Genomic DNA, 25,011 nt, shown 5'->3' with positions numbered 1-25,011 from the left:
ATGAGAACAACTCAGGAGGAAATATTACACCGTAGATAGTTTAATGATCTACCGACCGACGACGACGATTCATGAGGAACAGAAACTGATCATTCTATTCTATACACCAATACTCATGTAACGCCAACATCTTTCTGAGAAAAAACGTACGGAATTTCAATGAAAATATCGCAGTTTTTAACACTAAATTCATCGCGATGTTGCTATCCTTTCTAATGCCAGCGCATTTACATTTTTTCTGAGAACAAATTAACTGGTAACTCAATAAATTATCATCGTTCTTTTTGTAATTCATTTCTCGGACAATTGACTCTATACAGCAGCACAGCTTCCTGGCCATTGTCCTTTTCATATATAATTTACTACATGTATTAATGAAAAAACCTTCGTCAAAAAGGAGATCAATATTATCATTATTCAATAAAACATCATTCTCTTTAATGCCAAACTTGCCACGAGACATTGTTTTTTTCAGGTCGTTGCGATGGTAATGTTTGATGGTAGTTTGTCTAGACTATAAAGTATAGTTAACCGCGCGATTCTATTCACATTCTGACCGTTGATGATGCGGTGGTCATCATCCGGTCAGTTTACACTGAATTTATAACGGTGATGATAGATATAGAGGAAGCTGAACGGGACACATTAGTAGAAAGACCGGTAGCGTTTATTGTGATTTGTGGTATAAAGGTAATCAGTAATTACATAAAATCCAGACAGATTTATGATTAGAAACTACCACCATTACCGGGTCATAACTAGAACCACCGTTTATAATCATAATATTGATACAAACACTTGATGAATCTACTCTATCATCACCTCTCTCTCTCTCTCTCTCTCTCTCCCTCTCTCCCTTACCGCTATCTTTGTCCCTCCTTCCCCTCTTCCTGTCTCTCTTTCTCCCTTCTCTTTCTCTGCTCTCTCCTCTCCTGCACAATATCTTAGAAGCAAATTTCTTTTTATTACTAGTTGAGAAGCAAATACATTTTCATCCAATTTTCTGTATAAAATATATATATTGAAATATGATTTCTGGGGTAATTTGAGATCGAAAATGAACCACTTTTCTCACTCGCCTCGCTTTAATAAGCCTCAATATTGAAGAAGTTAAGATCTAAAACAACAATGACAACGGCTTATCGGGTTTCCTATTAGATATAACATAGCTAGAACATCATCATCTACTGAACAGTGACTGTTCTATATCATAGACATGTGCAGTAGGGACGTTTAATTCGGGATAAATTGATAAACATGGAAAAACCAGCTTTTCCATAATCCAGCGAGGTCTGTATTTGGGCAGCGACATCAAACGATGTATTAGTCACAGCGAATCAATATATGAATAAATTACAGATACCTGACAAATACAGGGAAAGGTCGGACCGAATTACCGCTGTGATAATTGTGGTCAGAGTCCTAAATGAGTCATGAAATAAAGAAACACATCGCGTTCGTTCTCTTCGATCTACAGATCTGTATCTTCAGGGATAGACGGCTGTATTAGTCGGCTTAATTAGAAAACTGACACGACAATGATTCGAGGCCAGGGAAAGTCGAACGAAAAGGAAACAAAGACTCAGGACTGCGGCGGTCAAATCTCATCCAAACCACGATCGTCGTTAAATGAAAACTTTCGATAAATATCGAAGAAAATTTTTGAAAAAAACTTTCGAATAAAATCCTACAATTGAAGAATAATGTTTCGAAAGATAAAAACTTTTAAACTTTTAAACAAATTTCTTAGAATCTTTTATTCTTCAGATTGTGGGATTTCGCTTTAATTATTTTATTCGCGAATTATAGTGCGTTTCAAGTAGTATTCATTGGTTATTTAATTTACCTTTAAATTGATAAGCTGGTGAATCTGAATATCCTCTCACTGACTCCATTACCGTGTGATTTATTTTTAAACTCGCCAGTAAATCAATTACATACTTTCTTTCAATTCGAGGCAGACACAATACTGAAAGAGAAATAAAACATTGAATTTGAATACAATCGATATTTCATTCTTTGTTTCGTGATTTTCAGTTGTTGGGTTTTGATTCAATTAATTGGTACAAATATCAGTGAATCTATAATTTAGGGCTGTAGCAAACAAGATAACGATTTTTAGAACATCTGAATGATTTTGATCCAAATGTAGTTGGGTCAGTCTGTGATAGTCTGGTCAGTTTTGGGGCTTGTCACACTCACGACCAGCCACACAGTGTGTGCATATCTGGGCACTGACTGACCAGTCTTTCATCTGAATTGTTGGTTTGTAGCTGTTCTTGGATTGGTCATTCAGAGGGTGTGGTAGAAGCTAGTCTATGATAGGTCAGTCAGAGGGTGTGGTAGAAGCTAGTCTATGATTGGTCAGTCAGAGGGTGTGTTGGAAGCTGGTCCGTGATAGGTCAATCAATGGGTGTGGTTCAGTCATATAGGGCGCTATTGGTGCCATGTCTGGTTCTATCAGACCTGCATTGAATAAGCCTATGACTGAATATTTTCAACAATTACTGTTAGTTTTCCTGATGAAAGTGATGTATAAACATTTTAAAAACAGAGTTTATTTCATTTAAAGTGATCAGTTTGAAACTGTATCGGTATAAATGAATCAGCTAGTTACTGCTAGGTAACCAGCAGTAATGAATGAGTAACAACTGTTTCAGTTATTATATCACTATCCAGGTCCGTTTTTGACGTAAAAGCTCCGTTAATTTAGGTAACTTTGGAGAATGGTGAATATAGCCAGTTTACATTGAAGGTGGTCTGAGAGCTAGTATCGGCAAGCCGTTTCATGTACAGTTGTGAGAGCGCTGCTAGTTTTAGGGACAGCTGGATGAAGAGGAGAATGGTTTAACAGCATCTCTTCAATCTCTACTTCTCGCAATATACAACAACCAACTTCATTATATCCGAAAGCATAAAACAACATTCATCTCAGGTTTAGTGGAAAAACTTTTACATTTTGATTTTTCTTCAATCATTGATATGTTTTTTTACAAATAAAACACAAGTCGTTCAGTTCTGAAAAAAGAAGTTAATTTCACTTTTAATACTGTATCATATTGTCATCATCGAGAGTGAAGTGAGCTAAAATTCAGATCATACACTCAGGATGCAGAATTTACCGATTTTCACTGAATTTTACCCAAAAGTTCCGCCTGGTATCCTCAGTGAGGGATGCAGGTTCTGTAAGAACCCTCCGCCATCCCCCTCGGCCCTCCCCCGGCCTCGTATTGCCAAATTTGCTGAAGATGAAAAGATTACGTAGTGAAATCCATCTACTGTATGAATCAGAGTTTGAGTTAATTAAGATGTTAAGATGTATCTAGACAGATGTGAATACGCAGTAACATCTCAGAGACCGCGGCGCTGCTGACGAAAGTTTGACCAAGTGGTTACTCCGTAAGCAGGTGAATATGCTAAAGAAAGGTCAACGCGGGCTGAAGACCTGTTTACAGCAGCTGACCGCTGACTCGTACCGGCACGGCTCGTTTGTTAGTAAACTCACTAAAAGGCCGTCGCCGTCGGTCAGTTTTAACTATAGGAGTGGTAATATACCCTACTGACTATACAGTACCTAACAACCTGTATCACTAACGTCAGCAAAACTATACTTAGCCTTTACCAACCTACACTTTATAACAAAGTTTAACAGTTATTCTTCAATTTCAATTACGATGATGTATTGAAAAATGCTGCTGACAATTGCCTGTCATTCGACACATCAGTCACTTTATAGATATATTCTATCACTTCTTCTTTACTTCTCTTTTTCATTATTTACGATCTTGTAAATTTATCAACGATGAATAAAACGATTTTATCAAGTTTTAGATTCGAAACATTGGATATAAATCATCTTCATATGATTTCCGTTCATAATTACACATTGCTGAGACATAAATTACTTCATCACACTCCATCCACAGCGGGCTTCCCTTCCCTTACAGGTGAGGTCCCCATCCACAGTGGGCTTCCCTTCCCTAACAGGTGAGGTCCCCATCCACAGTGGGCTTCCCTTCCCTTACAGGTGAGGTCCCCATCCACAGTGGGCTTCCCTTCCCTAACAGGTGAGGTCCCCATCCACAGTGGGCTTCCCTTCCCTTACAGGTGAGGTCCCCATCCACAGTGGGCTTCCCTTCCCTAACAGGTGAGGTCCCCATCCACAGCCGGCTTCCCTTCCCTTATATACGAATTAATGCAATATCTGAGAGAATCAGTGTTGAATCTGTGTCCTCAACCTCAACGAGAAGATCGGTGTCCAGACCCGTGGAACCACCTTCCTTCATCATCGGTCAAAGTGATCAAACCTTAAAAAGACACGAGACTGATGAATAGAGATGAGGGTGTGAGAAACTACACCCTAGAGATACCGCAGTACTGCCAGTGAAACTCAGGTAAATGAACTACAACATTAGTTAATCCTGTCATCTGCAACTGACCAGTAGTTTTCCCGAGGGTTCAATCAGTGTGCAAGTTTGCAGACAGTAAGTCGACAACCAGGTAAAACAATCAGCCTCACCGAGCCATTTAATATTCCAATCACATTTCTCTAACCAGCTCTAGACGTGATGTCAATGATTGTGTTAGTTTTGTCTCAGAACTTCCACAACATCCATCAAACATACTGTTTCTCTCCCTCTCCCTCCCTCCCCCTCTCCCTCCCTCCCCCTCTCCCTCCCTCCCTCCCCCTCCCTCCCTCCCTCCCTCTTCCCTCTCATCTCTCTCCCTCCCTCTCTCCTCTCTCCCTCCCTCTTCCCTCTCTTCTCTCCCTCTTCCCTCTCTTCTCTCTCCCTCCCTCCCTCTCTCCTCTCCCTTTCCTCTCTCTTCCCTCTCTTCTCTCTCCCTCCCTCCCTCTCTCCTCTCTCCCTCCCTCTCTTCTCTCTCTCACTCCCTCTCTCCTCTCTCCCTCCCTCTCCCCTCTCTGTAGAAGTTTCACCGTCTGTCAGTACTCTTTGCAGCAGCCTTTGATTTTCCATATCTTTTTATGGTCAAATATTTCAATTTCCATAGTTACTAAACGAGGAACGGTAAAAGATGTTTCCATGCTTTTTTTCAACGATGAATGAAATAATAAACAAACAAAACATCATGAGCGAAAAATTATAATACAGTAAAAAGGTAGCAGCCACTTTGTACTACCGCAATAAAAACCACAAGAAAAAACCATCCACACCACATTTCATAAATTCCATAGCTTCGCGCACTAAACTTTAAATTTCATAACTTTTCTAAGCCTGCAATTAGTAATTACTGATGTCTTTAACCTTTCCAGTATGACGAACCCAGAAATATCTATAAAACGTGTTTTCATTACAAACTTGTAGAATTTTAGATAGGATTTCTTCTGGACAAAATGCAGCTTCGAGCTTCTGAATAACGATACAAAAACCACACACGATGGTGAAATAAATCTAATACTTGTTTGCGTTCAACGAACTCCCAGCGTTCAAAATTGGATGTTTTTAGCATCAAATATAAATATTTCATTACAAGATTTGCACATGTGTTTTTTGTATAGAGTTCAAATAACTTGATAAAAGAACAAAAATAATTTCATTGTTCCCTGCGAATAAATTCCCCTTACCGATCGATATCTCTTATCAAAATCGACTTCATAAAAGTGCAAGTCGTAGAAAAATGGTGAAAACATTCGTCGAGGTCGAATTATTCGCTCTTTGTAGAACGAATATTTTTATTTCTTTTTCAAAACAAGTTCAAGTTCAGTTATAAGAAATATATAGAGCAATCACAACAGACTAGAGATATGAATCAAACGACGTTAATACATAAAATAATTCAATATTTAGATCTAACGTTTAATACAGCCTTAAACAGACACAGTCATTTCTGGTGAATATAACAGAACATAAAAACCAATCAGAAGTTATTGAATTGTGACGATGGTTCGTATGAGAACACGACAATATTGCAACAGATCACAGAGATAGAGCTGAAGGTAAAATCATCATAGAAAGTAGTTCATCAATATAAGACACAAACCGCGCATACATGGCACAATTACGATTGCAAAAACATTTTATGTTTTTTTTATATTCCACATTCCTGCTTATAAAAATATGTTTTGAATTAACAAGCAATTCCTTGTAGGAACTACAGCAGTATCTCTACAAACTCATATGTTTGAATACAAAAAATATACATTAATCTTATCATAAGCTAAAACGGGCTATCATTTTCTAGATCATGTGACCATTAGCTTTTAGTTCTATTGGTTTCAGTGGACCCATTAGTACGACGTGGTCCAAAAACTCATTACTACGGGGTGGTTCAAAAAATGTTAGTAACTATACAACCAGATACTAGACGACAAAAATATATATCTGCTGATGACTTGGCAGTCGACTGTAGCAAGCGAGGATCCACCAGGTAGCGCTAGTATGCATTAGGACATCTATGCCGGATTTCTTCTCAAATTCAATTTAAATCTCTCCAGTATTTTCTCAAAATCCAACGAGTGGCGAATAAAAAGGAAGCTAACATCAATCTCAGTACATTAAGAGACACTATTCACCTAATTTCTCATAATGGAGGCTAAAAATCTGGTGCAGCAAGGGCTCCTCATTCCTCATTCATAAATGGAATATCTAGAAGAAAATCAGGTTTCGAAGGGTGTTATCATTCTTACAACTGAATGAATGTGTTTACAATATGTGTGCCCACACAGTGTGGATTCCTTTAACGATTCACCGTGGCCACACAGTGTGGATTCCTATAACGATTCACCGTGGCCACACAGTGTGGATTCCTTTAACAGTATTTCATTCTTATCATTGAAAATCTCGCAGGTAAATCATATCAAAATACAATGATAAAACCGGTAAGTAGGTCAGCATTACGACTGATGCCATTCTCTATATACACTAGTGACCTCTAACATAACGCACCCTTATGACTGACAGCGACACCTGTTGGAATAAGCTGCAAATGTTCTACCTCGTGGGATGTGATACAACCGCGACCGTGATATAACTGACCATGATGCAACCGACCGTGATGCGACTGGCTGCTCTTGTGAATGATAGACTTGTCACATACCATTGTTGACTTTCAAATTGACCTTCATATGTCTAGTTACAGCCAGTGGCAACCGATCGCACCACAAGACTTAAACCCAACTTAAAGCCACCTCAAACCTTCAATAGCCTTCAGTTTAATCATTACGTTCCCTCCACATGAATTCATGGATATAATAAGCATTCGTTTTTAGATCTCAGATAAAACAGCTAAAACAAACATTAACACAGCCCCAGTTACTAATACTACAGCAATGATCAAATGAAAATAATAATGAACCACACGTGAAGTGGGAGTTAAAAACATATCCTTGACTTTTACTGAAAAACAACGTTATTAGTAAGTGTTTGAGAAGAGAAAATCATCTGATTAATACAACACAGATAGAGTGATATCTAAACCACGTAGTGTGGACGATCAGTTTTTGAAAGTGTGCAGATAAAGTGTCTAATGTCTGGTGTTTATAGTTTGTTTTTCAGGAATTAAGAATATCTCAGGTAAAGTACTGAACACATGTGAAGTGTGGACGATCACAAATTGGCAAAATGGTGATATGTACGCCAGAAGGGGGTCCAAGTTACAGGCCTGAGGTGGCACCGAGTCCTGACTGCAGGTGTCCACATATTAAGATTAGATGCTGCTACAAGTGAATGATGTCAATATGTATCGAACCAGGGTTGACTAAGTACAAACTAATGTAATCAAATGAATAATTGATAATAACCGCACAGAAGTCATCGGCAGTGTCTTTGATATTTTTTAACCTATACAACTCAAACTGATAACAGTCAGAATATTGCTATCACACATACACTGAGTCTGTAATACATTCAAACTTGGTAAAGTTGCCGTCACTGAATTTGTATTTGCAATTCAATTTACTATAAGTATAAGTTATAAACACAATGATCTCGTCGCCACTACAACGTGACTTACACTGAGTTTCACTATAGAACAATATCAATGTCAGTCTTTTGCATGAAATGATTGTCTCAATCATGGATATTTATTTATTTAAGATCACACAATGGTGCAGGTGCGGTGAAAGGACGGTTCTACCTGAGACGACAGTTCTACCGGTGGTGCAGGAACAGTGAGAGGACAGTTCTACTGGTGGTGCAGGTGCGGTGAGAGGACGGTTCTACCAGTGGTGCAGGTGCGGTGAGAGGACGGTTCTACCGGTGGTGCAGGTACGGTGAGAGGACGGTTCTACCGGTGGTGCAGCTGCGGTGAGAGGACGGTTCTACCGGTGGTGCAGGTGCAGGGATGGTTCTACCGGTGGTGCAGGTGTGGTGAGAGGACAGTTCTACCAGCAGTGCAGGTGCAGTGAGATGGTTCTACCGGTGGTGCAGCTGCAGTGAGAGGATGGTTCTACCGGTGGTGCAGGTGCAGTGAGAGGAGGGTTCTACCGGTGGTGAAGGTGCAGTGAGAGGAGGGTTCTACCTGAGAGTACGGTTCTACCTGAGAGGATGGTTCGTTTGTTCTGCTGTTGGTTTGTTGTCTCTATGATTCTATGTTGTTATGTTACTAGTATTTCAGTGTATAATAATGAAGTGTTAATAGTTAGAATTATTCCTCTGGGATTTTCTTATCAGCAAACATTCTACACACAAATTACATTACTATAGTTTTACGCAGTAACGCATCATCCCTGATATAATTATAATACATTCGTTCACAGCAACAAAAAAATTGTAAATTTTCATGAAAAAAATTCTCCTGGAATATCCGGATGAAATAAAGTCGTGTTGATTTAATTAATCGTTTTTACCGAAAGTAAGAAATGGACCTCACACAGCAGTCGATCAAAGCAAAAACTTCAGACGAAAACCCATTCGATTTCACCTTTCATTTTCTAGTTCACTTCACAATACATAAATTCTGTTTACTTACTGAGGGCTGTAACACAAAAATTGATTTGATCGTTTCATTTTGATTTCAGCAATTCATATGCAAGATTCAATGCAAGATCTGACGGCAAACGTCGGTCGACTTGTGACTGTTTGCAACGTGACACAGCCATTTGCAACTGGTCGCAAATGGCCGTGTAGGTCGAATAAGATGCGATTATCTGTGAGTGTGCGACTTGTTGGTCGCAAGAGCAGGGTAAATCAGTCGCGGCGACTTGGCGAGACGATTTCATCTCGTTGCAGAAAATAGAACACGTGCGACTCACGGCATCATGATGGTGGTCGCAGAGAATCGGGTTGCAATAAGACGCAAGGCAGATTTACACGCGCCTTAAGCGTCTAAAAGATGTTGAAACATTTTATTATAAAACCATTAACCGCAAGTCTGTTGTATGGAAGCATTTAGTTGCATGTTTGTGGCTAGAAAAAAATGTAATCCGAGAAGCAAAATGCTTTTAAGTAAAAAGTAACAATTGATGAATTGGTTGAGGGGACGAGTCAGGCGAGGGATGGCAATCAATAACATAGCAGGGATTATAGACGTGATTAAACGTGGTTTAGTGTAAGATATCGACCGAAACAGACAATCAGATGATCAGACACGCTGAGTGGTGACGACAATCAGTCTGAGAAAATATCACAATTACATAGAAATAACACATCAGAAACTATTGAAATAACGTAGGAATCCTGCCTCATACTAGAATCACCGGAGATTATAAGATTAAAATTAAAGATTATAAACGAAATTTATTCATCAAGAAATTAAATTAAAAATTTAAAGACGTCATGACTTTTTCGGACTCCCTCTAAAGACCGTAGTCAGGTATGGGCCTGAACTAACAGTGTTATCTGAAGTGTTTGAACTGTCCCGGGATAGGCTGAGTATTATACAACTAATTGTATTGTTACATGTTTATGATGTTCTATGCAAATAATGATTATTGTATTTTATGATATTTGTATTGAGCAGGGTCGGTGAAATGACGCGTTTCCACCTTTTAGAAACCCCTTAGAAGAGAATATTGAATGTAATTGATCATATTAATCCAATAACATGACCATCAATAACAAATCAATATTCATGGATCATTGATTGAGAGATTATTAAAGAAAAATGATGACAGTTTGACCGGGCACTGACCGGGCACTGACCGACGAGTCATCTGATCGTAAAATATAAGTGGTTTCATTCAGTAAAACTCGACTCTCGTCAGTGGTTTCTATCAAGACAATATTTCCTGGCTATTTACAGTATTGAAACGGCTAAGAATAAAACACACGAGCAGTGGATAGAAAAAACCTGATAGAATAACCCTAAAGAATCTGGATTATCAGTAAAACTGTTCACCTGGGATATGTCATAGATTCAATACTCAAACACAGGTGCTTCTTACTATAACTAACTCTTCAACTTCTCCTGTAAGTTTGTATAATTCAGTTTTTCATTCTATTTCTTAAACGCTTCTAACAAACAAATCTCCCTTCGAATTCTATTTCTATTCTATATAAATCAAAAGCCCAAATATGAATTGAAATTTTTTGATACACAATGAAAAAACAATGATGGTTGTTCAGAAACGTCGTGGTTTCAGGAAACTTTTAATTTTAAGTCTTCGATATAGATATTGAATTGAAATATAGTAGACTCTTGCTTTGCTCAGATCTCGCAGGACCGATGAATACTCTCAGAGTTACTCAAATACCGGGGCAGTTCGAGCAACGATGGGATTCAGCCTTTACATGAATCTTTATACGAAAAATTTTGATAATCCAAGGCAATCAGCCGAGTCCGAGGCCCGTGATTATCAGAGGCAATCCGCTCCGTGGTAAGCGCAGAGTTTACTGTATCTAGTATCTCAAGATTGATTTGACTTAAACGACAATGACATGTTAATAAACACCTTAATTCATGGATCTCATGATGTCGCGACCTTGGCATTGAGTTGGCCGAAGGTTTTTCAGTGCAATTTCAGCCCACGTGGAAATATATGATTCTTATCATAACTATAACACAAGTAATCATACAGGAACTGGCTACTTGGCCTTGCTTTGGAATGACATAATTCTTTGGTTGTTATGTTAGAATGAAATAACTACAATTACATCTACAGATACGTAATATGTATGGTATTGAATTCCGCAGACAGTGACAGACACAACTATATTCAAATCTCGAGGGAATCATTCAAATCATCATACATCCTCAATTGAATAATATATACATCAATTATAGAAAAAAAACTGATGCCAGAAAAGATTGATCTGAGTCGGTTTTGTAGTTAGTAATACGAGGACTGATGTAGCCGTTACTATAAGATCTGTATAGGGAACATTTAGTTGTAAACATTTGTTACTAGAGCTAATAAGCCATTAATCCTGATGTACCTAACAACTTTCAAACATGTTTCCTACGATTGAACTTCTGTAGAGTTAGTTCTATGATCAGTTCCTGTTACAAGATGTTCACGTATTATCATTAATGAACTGATTGTACATTGAAATCACTTTCATAAGATCACGGAAAATAGAAAATCCTGACGCTCAGAAAAGAAAAGTGGATCCACAAAAATGTTTCCTTTGATTAATTATTTATTTTCTAGTCATTTCGATTAATATCCTAACAGTCATTTTCAGTTCATGGGGCCAGTTGCACAGTCGTGACTTAAGTCCAAAAGTGGTCTTAAATCTTAAGACTGATCTTTAGTTGTTAGATTGGCTATAGAACTAAGTTGGTCTTAGACTGGTCTTAAGTCTAAGCCATGACTGAAGATGACTATAGTAATATTAGCTCACGGAAACCTTTTCAATCTTCTTTAAAAAGTTTCTTCCAAGTTCAAGGTGAAGGACTGAATTTTAATGCAGTATTTTTTATAATGCCGTAAAAACTGTAACAAGAATGCAATTGAAGGAGTAGTAATGTGTGAGAGAGTGGATGATGGGTAGGAATACTATCTCATCAATTCGGCTAGTTCATCCTCCCTCTGCAGGGACTCGAACCTGATGGCATCGCTACACTCAGCCACCGCACGAACCCCTGCATCAGTAGACCGGGTGCGCAGGTACATGCGCAGCTTTCCGAACGAAAACTGGCAGCACCAATCAGATTGCTCGTTGTATAATCGTTGAGGCAAATTTCAAGGAAGAACTATAAATGGGAAAACCCTGGCTAAAATAAAACGGGATTTCTGATTGGCTAAAAATCACATCATCTGAACTGCGCATGTATCTGCGCACACGGTCGATTATGGCAGGGTTTCGTGCCGTGGCAATCTCGATGCCATCAGGTTCGAATCCCTGCCGGGGGAGGATGCAGCTAGACTGATCACAGTCAATTCAATTCATTCAATCGTTGGTATATTCAAATTCAAATACGGAATAACTTTATTGATACGCAAATATTACGTCGTTAAAATCATGTTATTCATTGATGAAAATATCAAGCGATATTTATGTAATTTTTATAAGGCATCAATAAATGTACGAGTTATTTTTCTCTTCGTGGATAAAGGTGATAAAACTACACGTAGAAAGTGGTCATAAATGTATACAGAGTTTATACGAATCATTCAACACTTATCTGTACGGATAATGACCGTTATCTAAGCTTACATTCCCCGCTTACATTCTCAGATACCGAACACAACTTCAAAATCATTCTCGGGCAATAAAACTAACACCACGCATTTATATGAAAATGATACGCCGTGTAAGACGAGAAAAATTCAGAAAATTTCACGTCGATTTCGTAAGATCTTCAGGTCATATGTAATAATGGTAGTTTTATGAAGTCTTTGAACAAATACGTGTATTGTAGTAAGCGGGTATATCTAATCTAGTGTAATAGATAGGGAATACCTGAAGATTGAAACCCTTGACATCATTTCATACTTTACTACAATATATAACTAACTATACACACTATAATCCTATCAGGAATTAGTTCATTTCCTCGGACAGATAATAAGAAAGTGTGGGTCCGCATAAAAAAAAGATGGACATTCCGCGATAGGCTTCCTCTTCCGCATTGCAAATTCTTACAATACACATACGCAAAAATGCAATTTCCAAGAAGATCCGTGTCAAATGTGCAGCTTAAAACAATTTCTGTATTCACAAAGAGCCACGTTAATGAGAGTAGAGGCCCAGACCCCTAAAACCAACCCCTAAATCTTCCCCTGAATATAAAGTGATAAATTGCGTATAGAAGTAGAGAAGATGTTGTGTTCAGTTTGTGTGTGTCGTGTATTGCTGCTCATTATCACAGAAACAGTCGATAAACTCTGACTCTAATTGATCATGTTTTATTAGCTGTATCCTAATAAGGACAGTGTTAATAGGCAGTATATGCAGGATGTCTTGTGTTGTTGTCCCGTTTGTTGGTCTGGTATTCGACTACTAAAGATTCCTATCATTTTATACGAGATGAATATCAAATACTTCGGCGATCTTAGAAACACTATCTACTGCTTATACACGCGAATAAAGTGAAGTCATTATGTCTGATGATTAGGCTCGAGACTCCTATCGTCTTTAGCCCTCGGATAAAAAAAATCATTTAAAACCACTGAACTCAAGCAAGTATCAATCTTCATCCTAGAAGCGCTCAATCAGTCAGACATCCATCATTTTTAGTGCGAAGTGTGAACAATCATTAATTGGAAGAATGCTGATCAAGTATTGAATGTCTCGAAGGATATCGGTCGCAGGCCAAGAGGTGCGAGTTGCAGATCGAAATGGGCGCAGGACCAGGCTGAAGGGGTGCAGGGTCGGGACCGAAGGGGCGCAGAATCCAGGCAGCCCTATTATTCACAATTAGATGGCCGAGTAGTTTTGGTTTGGTTTGATACACCGAAGGACGAAGCGATGAAATTCAGCTTATTGCGCTCCATTTGAGAAAATGCACTTATGATAGAAGCTCTGAGTAGAATCAGCATTCATTGACCAGTGATTTATCAGCAGTAGACAGACCTACGCCTACATGCAGTCATTAATGACAACATAAAACAAAGCTTCGCGCCTTAATTCCATAGTTACCTTTCTCATCAACACAGATTATATGCAAATCTACTTTCTCAGAATATCGAACGCAGTTTTACAAGGAGCTGTCTACGGAATGGGTCGAAAACATTACAAAATGTAGTTCAGCAATTCATACAGATAGAATAGTCCTTACATTCGGTCATGAAAAGTAGCTCATCTAGATTAAAATCAAATAAACGAAAAGAAAATTTATCTATCAATCAAAATTTAAAAGATATGTTTCGTACAGATGGCCTCTAGAAAGAGTCAGAAATGATGTGTTTTTTAATTTTTGATCAGATTGGGTATTTTTAACGTGTAAGTTATAAGGTGTTATTTCATCAAATTGGTCTCGACATCAACGCCGAGTCTAATGATAAAATATTTGTCTACCGTCAATCTATAAAACATGTAATAACAGGGTTTAACAGTTATTTATAGGAAATGAGTTTGAAATGTGTTTGGTCGGGAATCGTGTATTTCAGTTTAAGAGTCGTTAATGAGGTGTTAATGGATGTGTCTCTCACTCAACGCTAATTATAACACACGACTGTGTCATTAACAGGCAGGAAACAGACAATCACCTTGTGATACACCGTAACATTCATAATACTTCACTAGAATCCTCACAAATATCACCTCATCAATCAACGCACAACCTTTTACTTTTAGCCCTCAGTCACTGTGATATAGAAGGCGGATTCACTCAATTCACAAATCAGCAAAACTTAAAAACCTCATCAAATGTACTGATCATGACTTAATATTTTCAAGAATTCTGGGTCCTCAAATAGTCAAATGATCGTCCTGTAATTGCAGTATAACAATGACAGATCAAGAGAGGGTTTAGTGGGTTCGAACCCCCTTTTTCTGACCTTAGTGACCTATTGAAAATCTACTTGATACAGGCTTTTAATCCCCTGCACTGATCTTGGTCTCATAACTGTGGAACTGGATCCTAAGTTTCTGAGTTAACTTTCACTCACAACACTGTGGAACTGGATCCTAAGTTTCTGAGTTAACTTTCACTCACAACACTGTGGAACTGGATCCTAAGTTTCTGAGTTAACTTTCACTCACAACACTGTGGAACTGGATCCTAAGTTTCTGAGTTAACTTTCACTCACAACACTGTGGAACTGGATCCTAAGTTTCTGAGTTAACTTTCACTCACAACACTGTGGAACTGGATCCTAAGTTTCTGAGTTAACATGGAACTGGATCCATCTTGTCTAGCGCCCTGTTTAGAAACACAGGATCTGGTTCCGGCAGGTGATTTGAAACTGGTTGTTATATCAAACTCTTAATGAATAATAAAATGTCGACAAACACCTGTAGAAACTACATCGAAATCCTCTCAGAAATAACGTGTGGTGCATTCGAACATGAAACACACGAACATGAAACACACGAACATGAAACACACGTCTTTACAGCATCGGAAACTTTTCATTAAAAAAATGAGTTTTCATAGAAGTGGAAGTAACCATATTCATCGAATTCCCGAACGGTTTGAATTCATAATATTATGTACAAAACAGAACGTCTTTAGGGAACCATTGATAAAAACTGGGCAAAAAATTTGAGAAGCCGCTACATTTCGCCAGCGGTTCAATAGTTAATGAATAGTTAATGAATAGAGCTGCTAGTATCGAAATAAATAAACTGTTGCTTCGATCATTAATGAAAAACTGTGTCATACGAATAAGTCACGAATGCCATGAGAATACGACATATTGAACACAAGTCTAGTCAACATCATTGAGGTATAGAACAAGTAGCGAACACATTATCTGAATGAGCAACTGTGATCAATAAGTCTGCAACCATTTAGTCTCCAGTGTCAGCAAAACGTCTCATCACACGACTTCGTTTTTTCAGCTACTAGTTTGTAATTACACGCAGTGGCGCAACAGAATGAATGACCCGATAGACATGAGTCAATTGATTGCGCAACCAGTCGACGATATCATCCTATCAGATGAAACTGAATTATCAAAAACATCCACAGACACAATCGAGTCAAAACCCACACAAGAATCGACGTGTTCTGACATGATAAATAACTTTACTGCATTACACCGTGATTGTGCAAGATGAACAAATTATTATCATTTTATCAATAGATTAATTACGTAGGCCTATAGAGTAATTGTCAGTAGTAGAATGTGGAATGCAGATTATTCAGATATATAAAACTCTATTTAGGCAGTATTTTAGAGTCCTGGTTTTTTTTGTAGTAAAAATTGAAACGGAACTATCCCGACAGCATACAAGAAAATATCTGATTTCACTATTAAAAATGGATGTTTAATTCAATTTTTTCATGTGTTTGCTTGATTAGAAACTTAAAGGCAAACTGGAATACCACCGGACTTTGAAAATGGAGGAGCTCACATCCCAGAAGAGACTATGTAGAATTGTATAAATCGAGCAGACATTAGTCTATTAGTCTTCTGCGGCCCGAACATACCATATACACAGAACACTCATGGCTCATATATTTCATACAATGTTTTAGTTTTTTCTAATACGATCCTGGGAGTTAATCTTCATTCATCCATTCAAATCATAATTTGTATATTAATTGAATAAATGTAAAGAATTCCAGCCAAATAACGTTTAAATCTTTTCTATTTTTCGAGTTTGAATAGAATTGAATTCGGTTCTACGAGACTCGCTCATAAAATCACTCCCTTTCACACTCAATGAAACGGAAGAAAAAAACGACAAAGTCGGCTCGAAAAATCCGGGAGAGTAAAAATAAATTTTATTTATATAGGCCATTTGTCAGTGTACAATAAGAAAAGCAAACAATGAAGTAATAATCAGACGAGGAGCATTCTGTATAAATGTCTCTTAAAGCGTCTTCAATGCTTGTTTATTATGAAGTTCTATGCGAAAACAAGGTGCATTATTACAATGATGAAATGCACTGATTCTTTCTACGTCGCCAAAAAACTCGAGTTTTCAAGCGCTACTAATCCCTACATGGGCAAATTGAAAATGTTCAAAAATAAATGAAGTAAGACCCCCAGTCTTTATGCATCAAATAAATGAAATCATTATTTCTCAGTCATGTATGGTAAGGCCTAGGGTCAAAACAAAATACTGATAATCGGGGACAATCAGCAGCAGCACTCGCTAACGTACATACAGTCATATTCATTATAAACATAGAAAAAAATTGAATGAATTTGATATCCCAAAATACGTAATATTCAACTTACGTAGTTGAACTATTGGTTGATGGTATAATGCTTGTCCCGGCTGGTGGGGAGGGAGGGGGGGTATCTTATTGACTAAACACACTAGCAGGAGTTTCTCTTGAGGTATATCAGAAATTCTTTAGCGGCGCTAATTGTTATGAATAAATAAGATGTAACATATTTATAGTGATAACACCTCGGTGTTATACTCAGTACTTTGCGTGCCAATCTTTCACCCAAAATGCACAGAATGCGAGTGCAGCAAATAGCACAGGCTTGATGAGGCTAATTACAATACGATCACCTGGTTTACAATTCACGCACAAAATCTATGTTTCACGGCCGTGCACTTTTTCAATCTACAACTTAACGTTTAACTATCAATTATTCGGGAGCCAGCTCCGCAAATCTACGTTCAGCTTGACAAGTTAAAATCAGATTGTTTTTGACCGAGTTAATACTGATTGATTGATTGATTGATTGATTTGATTTGACTGACTCCGGAATAGGAGCTAATAATGATATTGACAATACAAAAACAGAGTTGAGTCGTCATCGCAGTCAGGGGGTAGAATAGTTTTCAGCGGTTGTTTCTGGTGGTCTAGATACTGCTGCGTTTTCTCAACAGTACAAGGATATCAAAACAAGTGGTTGTAAGGAGAAAAAAAACTTGTTTTCAATTTATAACAATTATACATGTCATGTCTAACTAACTCTAGCACAGTTGTATGAGTTGAATTTGACTCCAGTTCTACCTATAATACAAGGTTTGGCATGTTTGTTCATATCAGGTGACCAGCTTCCGACCTATCACAATCAGTGAAAGTCAAACCGATATGATATAGTTAGAATCATGAATTATCAAATACTGTTTAAACTTATAGAAATCATAAAATACATTTATCTTATTAGAATACATGTGATGCATTCAACTAAGTATAATAATAGTAATAAGGGAACCTTCATATCTTATAAATAACAACATATCAAATAGTCGTAGAAAAAGTTGACTGAAATCAAAGTATAATTAAAGTCTACTCAATTTCTGTTGCTTCTCGAGGTAAAATCGATAAAATCAATTGAAACATTGCAATCTTCATGAATAGAGTGACCGAGCGATGACAATATTTGGGATGACAAGCAGATGTTCGTAGACGACAAAACCTATTTAAAAAAGATCCTCGAGAACCAATAGATGTCTGAAAAAAGCTGAATATTCTAAGAGAATGTCTAATGATGGAAGTAGCTCGGAGGTAAATCTGAAGAGGATGTTGGTAAAGTGTCACGGCAGATTTTTCCATTATTAGAACACTTCAAAATAAGACCAACAACTTCAGAGCTCCGACTAAAAATAGTGATATCTAATGGAAACGCCTTAACAAAACTAATAAAAAATCTATGAACCTTGATGTGTGTTGACCTCGCACTGAGAGGAGGAGAGTAATAGCCAGCAATGAGTAATGATCAGGTAGCTATTGTTAAATTACCCGTGAAATGTGAGCAGAGAAGATTGACTTGTTTCGGAGAAAACTGTGCTTTTAATATTGGTAAATCAGAAGAGACCGGTTTTTATATGGAAACCGATCAGGTCAACTGCATGATTCAAATAGGGGAAGATTGGTCACAAGGTCAGCAGCAGCAGCAGCAGCAGCAGCAGCAGCAGCAGCAGCAGCTGGAGCAGCTGGAGCTGGATGCAGTGAGCTATCAGACATGTTTTATCACCTAACAGGATGACAATAAACACTCGTTTATTGAGACAAAGTCATGTATTTGATCTGTAACTAATAGAGCTGACATACAAAACAAATGTCTCATTTTCCGGGCTATAACTATATAATGACGGACTGTTATACATCTCCGGGGCCAGGTAAAAACCATTAGGGAAGCGGAGATAAATGATGCTGGAAGGCAACATGAGCATCGGCTATAAATTGTAACAAACTGGTAAAGTTGTTGTGGGTCTATATGTGAGATAACACCGTTTAGAATCATGTATTACACCCCTTTACAAACATCCCTGCTGCTACTGATTAAATTCCTCATAACTTTTCAGACATTTCAGTGAAAACATTTCAAAACTAATTTCATGTCGTCGCGTCGAAATCGATGAATAATTTTCTCGAGTTTTCGAGGTGTAAAGATTTCGTATCGTTTGCCCTGAAATAGTGCATACGCATAGAGAATGTGAACAGCTCTGAAAGATAATGATGCTTGTGTTTGTAAAGAGAAAAATACGTAAGATGAAAAGAAACCGAGTGAAGATAATGATACTGAGTATATTATAGTGGTGCTAGTGAGTACACATATAGTAAACGCTAAGCGTTGTGAATGTCAGAAACAATCTTTCGCTCTGACAGCAAAAAATAGTGCATCTCGGTAGTTTCTAGGAATAACCAGGTAAGCTTTATATACTCATAAATCAGTACATGCTCTCTAGTCACTTCTCTAATGTCCGAGCTTTCGATGAAATTTCTAAGACTAAATCTTGAAATGTTTACAAAGAAACGAATGAACCTGGCCCGAGTTGCATTAACCATCTCTTTCAAAAGTCCTAAAGTTGTTAGATCGACTATAGAAGCGAGATGAACATCGAGACTAAGTCTTCAATCTAAGCTGTGCAACCAGCGCACGAGCCGAAATACACATGTCAAAGTGGTTATATGCACTGAAAAAGGAACACCCCAAAATGAGCACTGAAGTACAACAAGCGAGATGTGATGAAGGGAATCTTATATATCCATTCAGTTTCCAGCTGCAGGAACCAAATGGAAATCACTTCACAACCTGAATATTGAAGAAATATTGTATTGAAAAGATGAGGCGCGGTCGAGAACTACAAACTTTCTTACGATACTGATTTTTAAGAGTGGAGCTTAGTTTTAAAGCACTGAAAGACCTTCAAACCAGTTTATACGCGACTCTAATGAACCTTTACTAGATCACGAAAAACTACGCATCAATATCAAAAAACGACTCACTGTTTAGAGATCATTGAAACGCAATTTTCTCATTGACCCAAATAAATTCCTAAAATTGATTTTTTTTCAAAGGGAGCAACAAAACATCTGAAAGAAAATGGTGCCATTCTCGTAACAAACTTGGCAGGTAAAAAAAAGCCACCCACAGCGCGAGATGTGATTACAGTCAGTGAGCCCCGAGGATCAATGAAATATCCACACCACAGGCGACCGATCGCTTCAAAAGATAAAACATCATAAAACGAACTTAATTATATTTCATAGCGAATGTAGTTTTCACACATCTGATTGAAGAGTAGCCGGCAGCGTGGAGAGAGAGGAGAGAGGAGTGAGAGAGTCTCGAAGAAGAGCTGTGATAGTCATCGAGTACATCTAGAAAAATTACGCTCACATTTCAACAGGAAATTATTGAATCTTTTCCTAATTAAAGCCATCAAAAAGACGACAACGTAATTGGAAAATTAACTACTTTATTCGTCAGACACCGATCAATGATGTAAACCATTGATATCGTTATTATGATCAGAGGCAATTTTCTAATTACAGAGAAACTCATTTAGAGACGTCACAGGTAGAATCGTTATATCGACAACTAATCTCACTGATCACATGTACGCTTAATAAATTGAATTGGAAATAGAAATTGGGACTCAAAAAGAAAGAACACTACAGCAGGGTGGCCACTTTCTGCCATTACAAAAAATTCCCCGAGTTCTGAAGAATTTTCTAGTTGAAAATGTAAGAATTCGTTCATTTTTCATGAATCAGGATTTGATAAAGAAGCGCGTGGTCAATAACATTATCAGATTATGGTTTTTGTATCATCAAACCTCAGAACTCGATTCAACTGTTGTTGTTTTAAAGTTTAACTTTTATAGAATTAGTTCATTTTCTAGTCAACCGTAGAGTGAATTTTAAACTGTTAAAGAGGGAACTGGATCCCGATTTATAACGTGATATTTCTAATGAATTCGATGAATATCTTCGATTACTCATTGACTGATTTCGAGCCTGAGAGATTTGAAGGAAACAGTTTTAATTGATTAACTATCAAAATACTGATTTGATGTAGACATTGCGTGAGGTGTATTACGGCGTATTACAGTAGAGCTGTATCTATTGTCACGCTTCAATAAACTATTACCAATAATCTATTAACAACTGTCAATATCCGATCAATTACCTAGACCCCCCTCTCTCGTCCTCTCTCCAGAGATTCCCTCCATTCGCAAAACCAGTCGTAATTTCACTGATTGCTTATAATTCATAAATGAACTGGACTGAGATTTAGCAACCTCAACTTCTCGAGTTGCGAACCCTCGAGACTAGATGTGAATTGAGCTGTAGACCGAGTGCACCACGCAAGTCTCAATTGTAATTTCATGGGATAAAAATATGAGAAATTGTTGTTTAAAGTCGGTTTGACTTGTCGGTGGTGTTGAGGTTTGACTTGTCGGTAGTGTGATAAGGATAGTAATCAAACAGTGATGTTTGATAAATGAGAATAGAATGATTCAGCGATGTCTGATTTCAACACGAGTTACTAATAGCTATTTTATTACTGTGTGTCCTGTATTCATAATAGCCGCGATCACATAGGCCTAAGCGTTTTTGACCCAGGCCCAATTTCCCATGTACCAGACATCCCTGCACCCTACCATCCCTGCCTGACCCTGTACCAAACACCCTGTGTCTCCACCCTACCCTGTACCAAACACCTGTCGTACCCGCCCAACCCTGTACCAAACACCCTGACACCCTGTCATCCCTGCCTGACCCTGTACCAAACACCCTGGCACCCTGTCATCCCCGCCTAACCCTGTACCAAACACCCTGACACCCTGTCGTACCTGCCCAACCCTGTACCAAACACCCTGTCATCCCCGCCCAACCCTGTACCAAAAATCCTGGCACCCTACCATCCCTGTCTGACCCTGTACCAAACACCCTGACACCCTGTCATCCCCGCCCAACCCTGTACCAAACACCCTGACACCCTGTCATCCCCGCCCAACCCTGTACCAAACATCCCGGCACTCTACCATCCCTGTCTGACCCTGTACCAAACACCCTGACACCCTGTCATCCCCGCCCAACCCTGTACCAAACACCCTGACACCCTGTCATCCCCGCCCAACCCTGTACCAAACATCCCGGCACCCTACCATCCCTGTCTGACCCTGTACCAAACACCTTGACACCCTGTCATCCCCGCCCAACCCTTCCTCGTCTAGCTGTTGTACTGCAATGATGAATGTTACCACCTACAATGTGATAAACGTTATTTTATCTCGAGACAATCCTCCAACTTCCATTTACTACGCGTTCACGTGCGTGGCTGACTGACTACAGCCATTTCTTCTTAGACTTTTTATAAAAAAAACTTTTTCCAGTCCAGAATGTCAGTCCATCCCACATAAAACAAATTTTCTAGCCTAATTCACTTTCGAGTAGTAATAGTGTTTGTTTCGGAGAGGTATGAATGAAACTACAGCTGACTGCTGTCCGTACTACTTCAACGCTCATTCTTTCGTTTTGCTCTCAAGTTTTCTGTTATTTCTCATCCTCACAGAGATTACTAAGTGCGTTATAATGAATTTTTCTTTCTTCATCTATCTCCTGTGAAAACTTTCATTCTCCTCACACCGCTGAGCACTACTCAAATCATGCTTTCATTTACTAATGGATCATTTTTAACTGTTAAAATTATTCAAAGCGTTGAGAAGTTATTACCGATACGATAAATGAATAAATTTAGAATCTTTTAATTTGTGGTGTGGGTTTTGGCCATTTCTAGATGGGCTATTGTACGAGTATTTCAACAAATCTGTCTGAAAGAATTCGCGATTTTACCAAAACAATTAAATAATTGATAAAAATTTGACGTAAATCAGGTATCGTTAACAAGTTCAGGTTATTGTACTGATATTCCTAGAATCGGAACAATGTGACGGATTTAAGCCGTGAAAGTCACTTAGAATACCTGTCATTATAACACAACCGACACAGGGCCGACACAGGGCTGACACAGGATTACTGTATATTTAAGTACAAATTTGAGAAAAAGTTATTTTCCATTCTGGTACATAAAAAACCAACTTTTGAGAGAAGGCCTAATTTATTTTTCCAAAGAAATTAGATGAATATAAAACCAAATTGATACGCCAGTAGAGCTACATTTTGATTAGATTAAAACTACATGAGAATAGGATTTATTTTGTCTGGCCTGATGTCTGTAAGCGCAGACCATTCTATTGTATATGACTGAAATAGATAATAGCGTTTCCTGATATATTTCTAAACAATACATAAAAGGCAATCCTTATACTATCGATCAAACTGTAGGCCAGTTATATTCAAATAAATATGACATTCTAAGTAGGTCTTGAAATATTATTTCATTAGTAAAAACCAAATCAATGCATATTTAGGGATGAAATTAAACAACTAGGTTACTGACCCTGGATACAAGTAAGAAATAGTAGGCCTGTTCTCTAAAATAACAGTTTTAAAATCGATTTTGTGTTAGATGCAAAAAAAAATCATGGATACCCCTAAAAACTGTTACTGTAACGTTAAAACCATTCATATTTCACTGGATGTTCAATTTCAAACTGAGCCAATTAAATGCGATTAGCGAATTACCACGGAGAGAGTTTTCAATCAATGGAGACCAATTTGACAGTTAAAACCATTTCCTAATTGAAATATCCATTGCATAATTTCAATAAACTCAATTTAAGGTAAACACGGATTAGGTTTTGATACCTGTGGATTCTACAACTTGAGCAGTTAAAATGATTACATAATAGGACAATAACCGAGAAGCTTCTAATTCTACAATGAATTGTTGTCTAAATATTATCAAATCAATCCATAATAACAAAGTTTCAATAGTGCATATACATCGACCCCAACTAGTCTAGGCAGGACACCTGTTTCTTTTTCATAAATATTTCTAAACTTTGAAATGATTTAGAAATTCATAAGGTTCGCTATCAAAATATTCATTCACAATTTTAATTAATTTATCAAACGAAAATAGAATTAACTTCTTAATCAAAAATTATACGGCCTACCAGCCTTTGTTGGTATTTATTTGAAAATGTAGATGATATAAAAAGACATGTTTGTATTCTATCTAAGATACACATTGATATGAGATAAGGTATGTCAAATGTCAAACTTAAACTGATCAGGCTGCCGTCCTGGGCTTACCGATTTCTTACCTTCAATCATTGGCAGCATAGAGAAACAAACCAGCCTGAATATCCAAATAGTGAACTGCATACTGTAACTGCTGACTTAATAAATCCAAATTCTGAGGAGGCAGTCACAAAATAAGCACGGACCGTCAGTCGACATCTTCCTCAAACTGCGGTGACACCGCTTCTTCGACAAGTTTCCTTCTTCTTAGGCTCTTAATCGATGAATAGAACATTTCTTGTATACGGATCTCTTACGATCCTCATTTTTTACATTTTCACGAAGTAAGCGTGTTCAAAGCGATCGTTTCGTTGAGTAGAACGTGAAAATAGGCCATTACAAAGCTGTCGTATTTTAGTAGTCTAGTATTCCTGCAATGAACTGAGACTGAAAATTCAGTACTGCTCGAAACATCGAGGAGACCCGAGTTAGCCGCCGCTTCGCTTCACCACCGCCATCTAGCGATCCGTAATCAAAACAATTATAGACAAATTAAACTCGAATCCCAAATTAACTATTGTTTAACGGAATTTCATTTGATTTAATACAATTTGCGGGTTTTATTTATCATAATACATTGGAACGAAATTGCCTTTGTGAAAATTTCGGGACGACGGCACTGCGCGTGGCATAGATCGGGTAATTAGGTTC

General features: G+C 37.9%; 1 protein-coding gene across 1 annotated transcript in view; it reads right to left on the bottom strand.

Annotated features, from left to right (window-relative positions):
* The window catches only part of LOC141914839 (protein kinase C-binding protein NELL2a-like), a 40,395-nt gene extending 15,596 nt beyond the window's left edge, over window positions 1–24,799 (bottom strand). The window contains exons 1-2 of the mRNA XM_074806158.1: window positions 24,384–24,799; window positions 1,847–1,969 (exon numbers count right to left, since the gene is read on the bottom strand). Of these exons, the coding sequence (XP_074662259.1) occupies window positions 1,847–1,969; window positions 24,384–24,444 (184 nt within the window). The 5' untranslated portion in view covers window positions 24,445–24,799. The remainder of the gene's footprint in view (window positions 1–1,846; window positions 1,970–24,383) is intronic.
* Window positions 24,800–25,011: the final 212 nt, after the last annotated feature.

The sequence above is a fragment of the Tubulanus polymorphus genome, chromosome 1 (genome assembly GCF_964204645.1).
Source record: "Tubulanus polymorphus chromosome 1, tnTubPoly1.2, whole genome shotgun sequence".
Lineage (NCBI taxonomy): Eukaryota > Metazoa > Nemertea > Palaeonemertea > Tubulaniformes > Tubulanidae > Tubulanus > Tubulanus polymorphus.
This window is presented reverse-complemented; position numbering and strand designations above follow the sequence as displayed.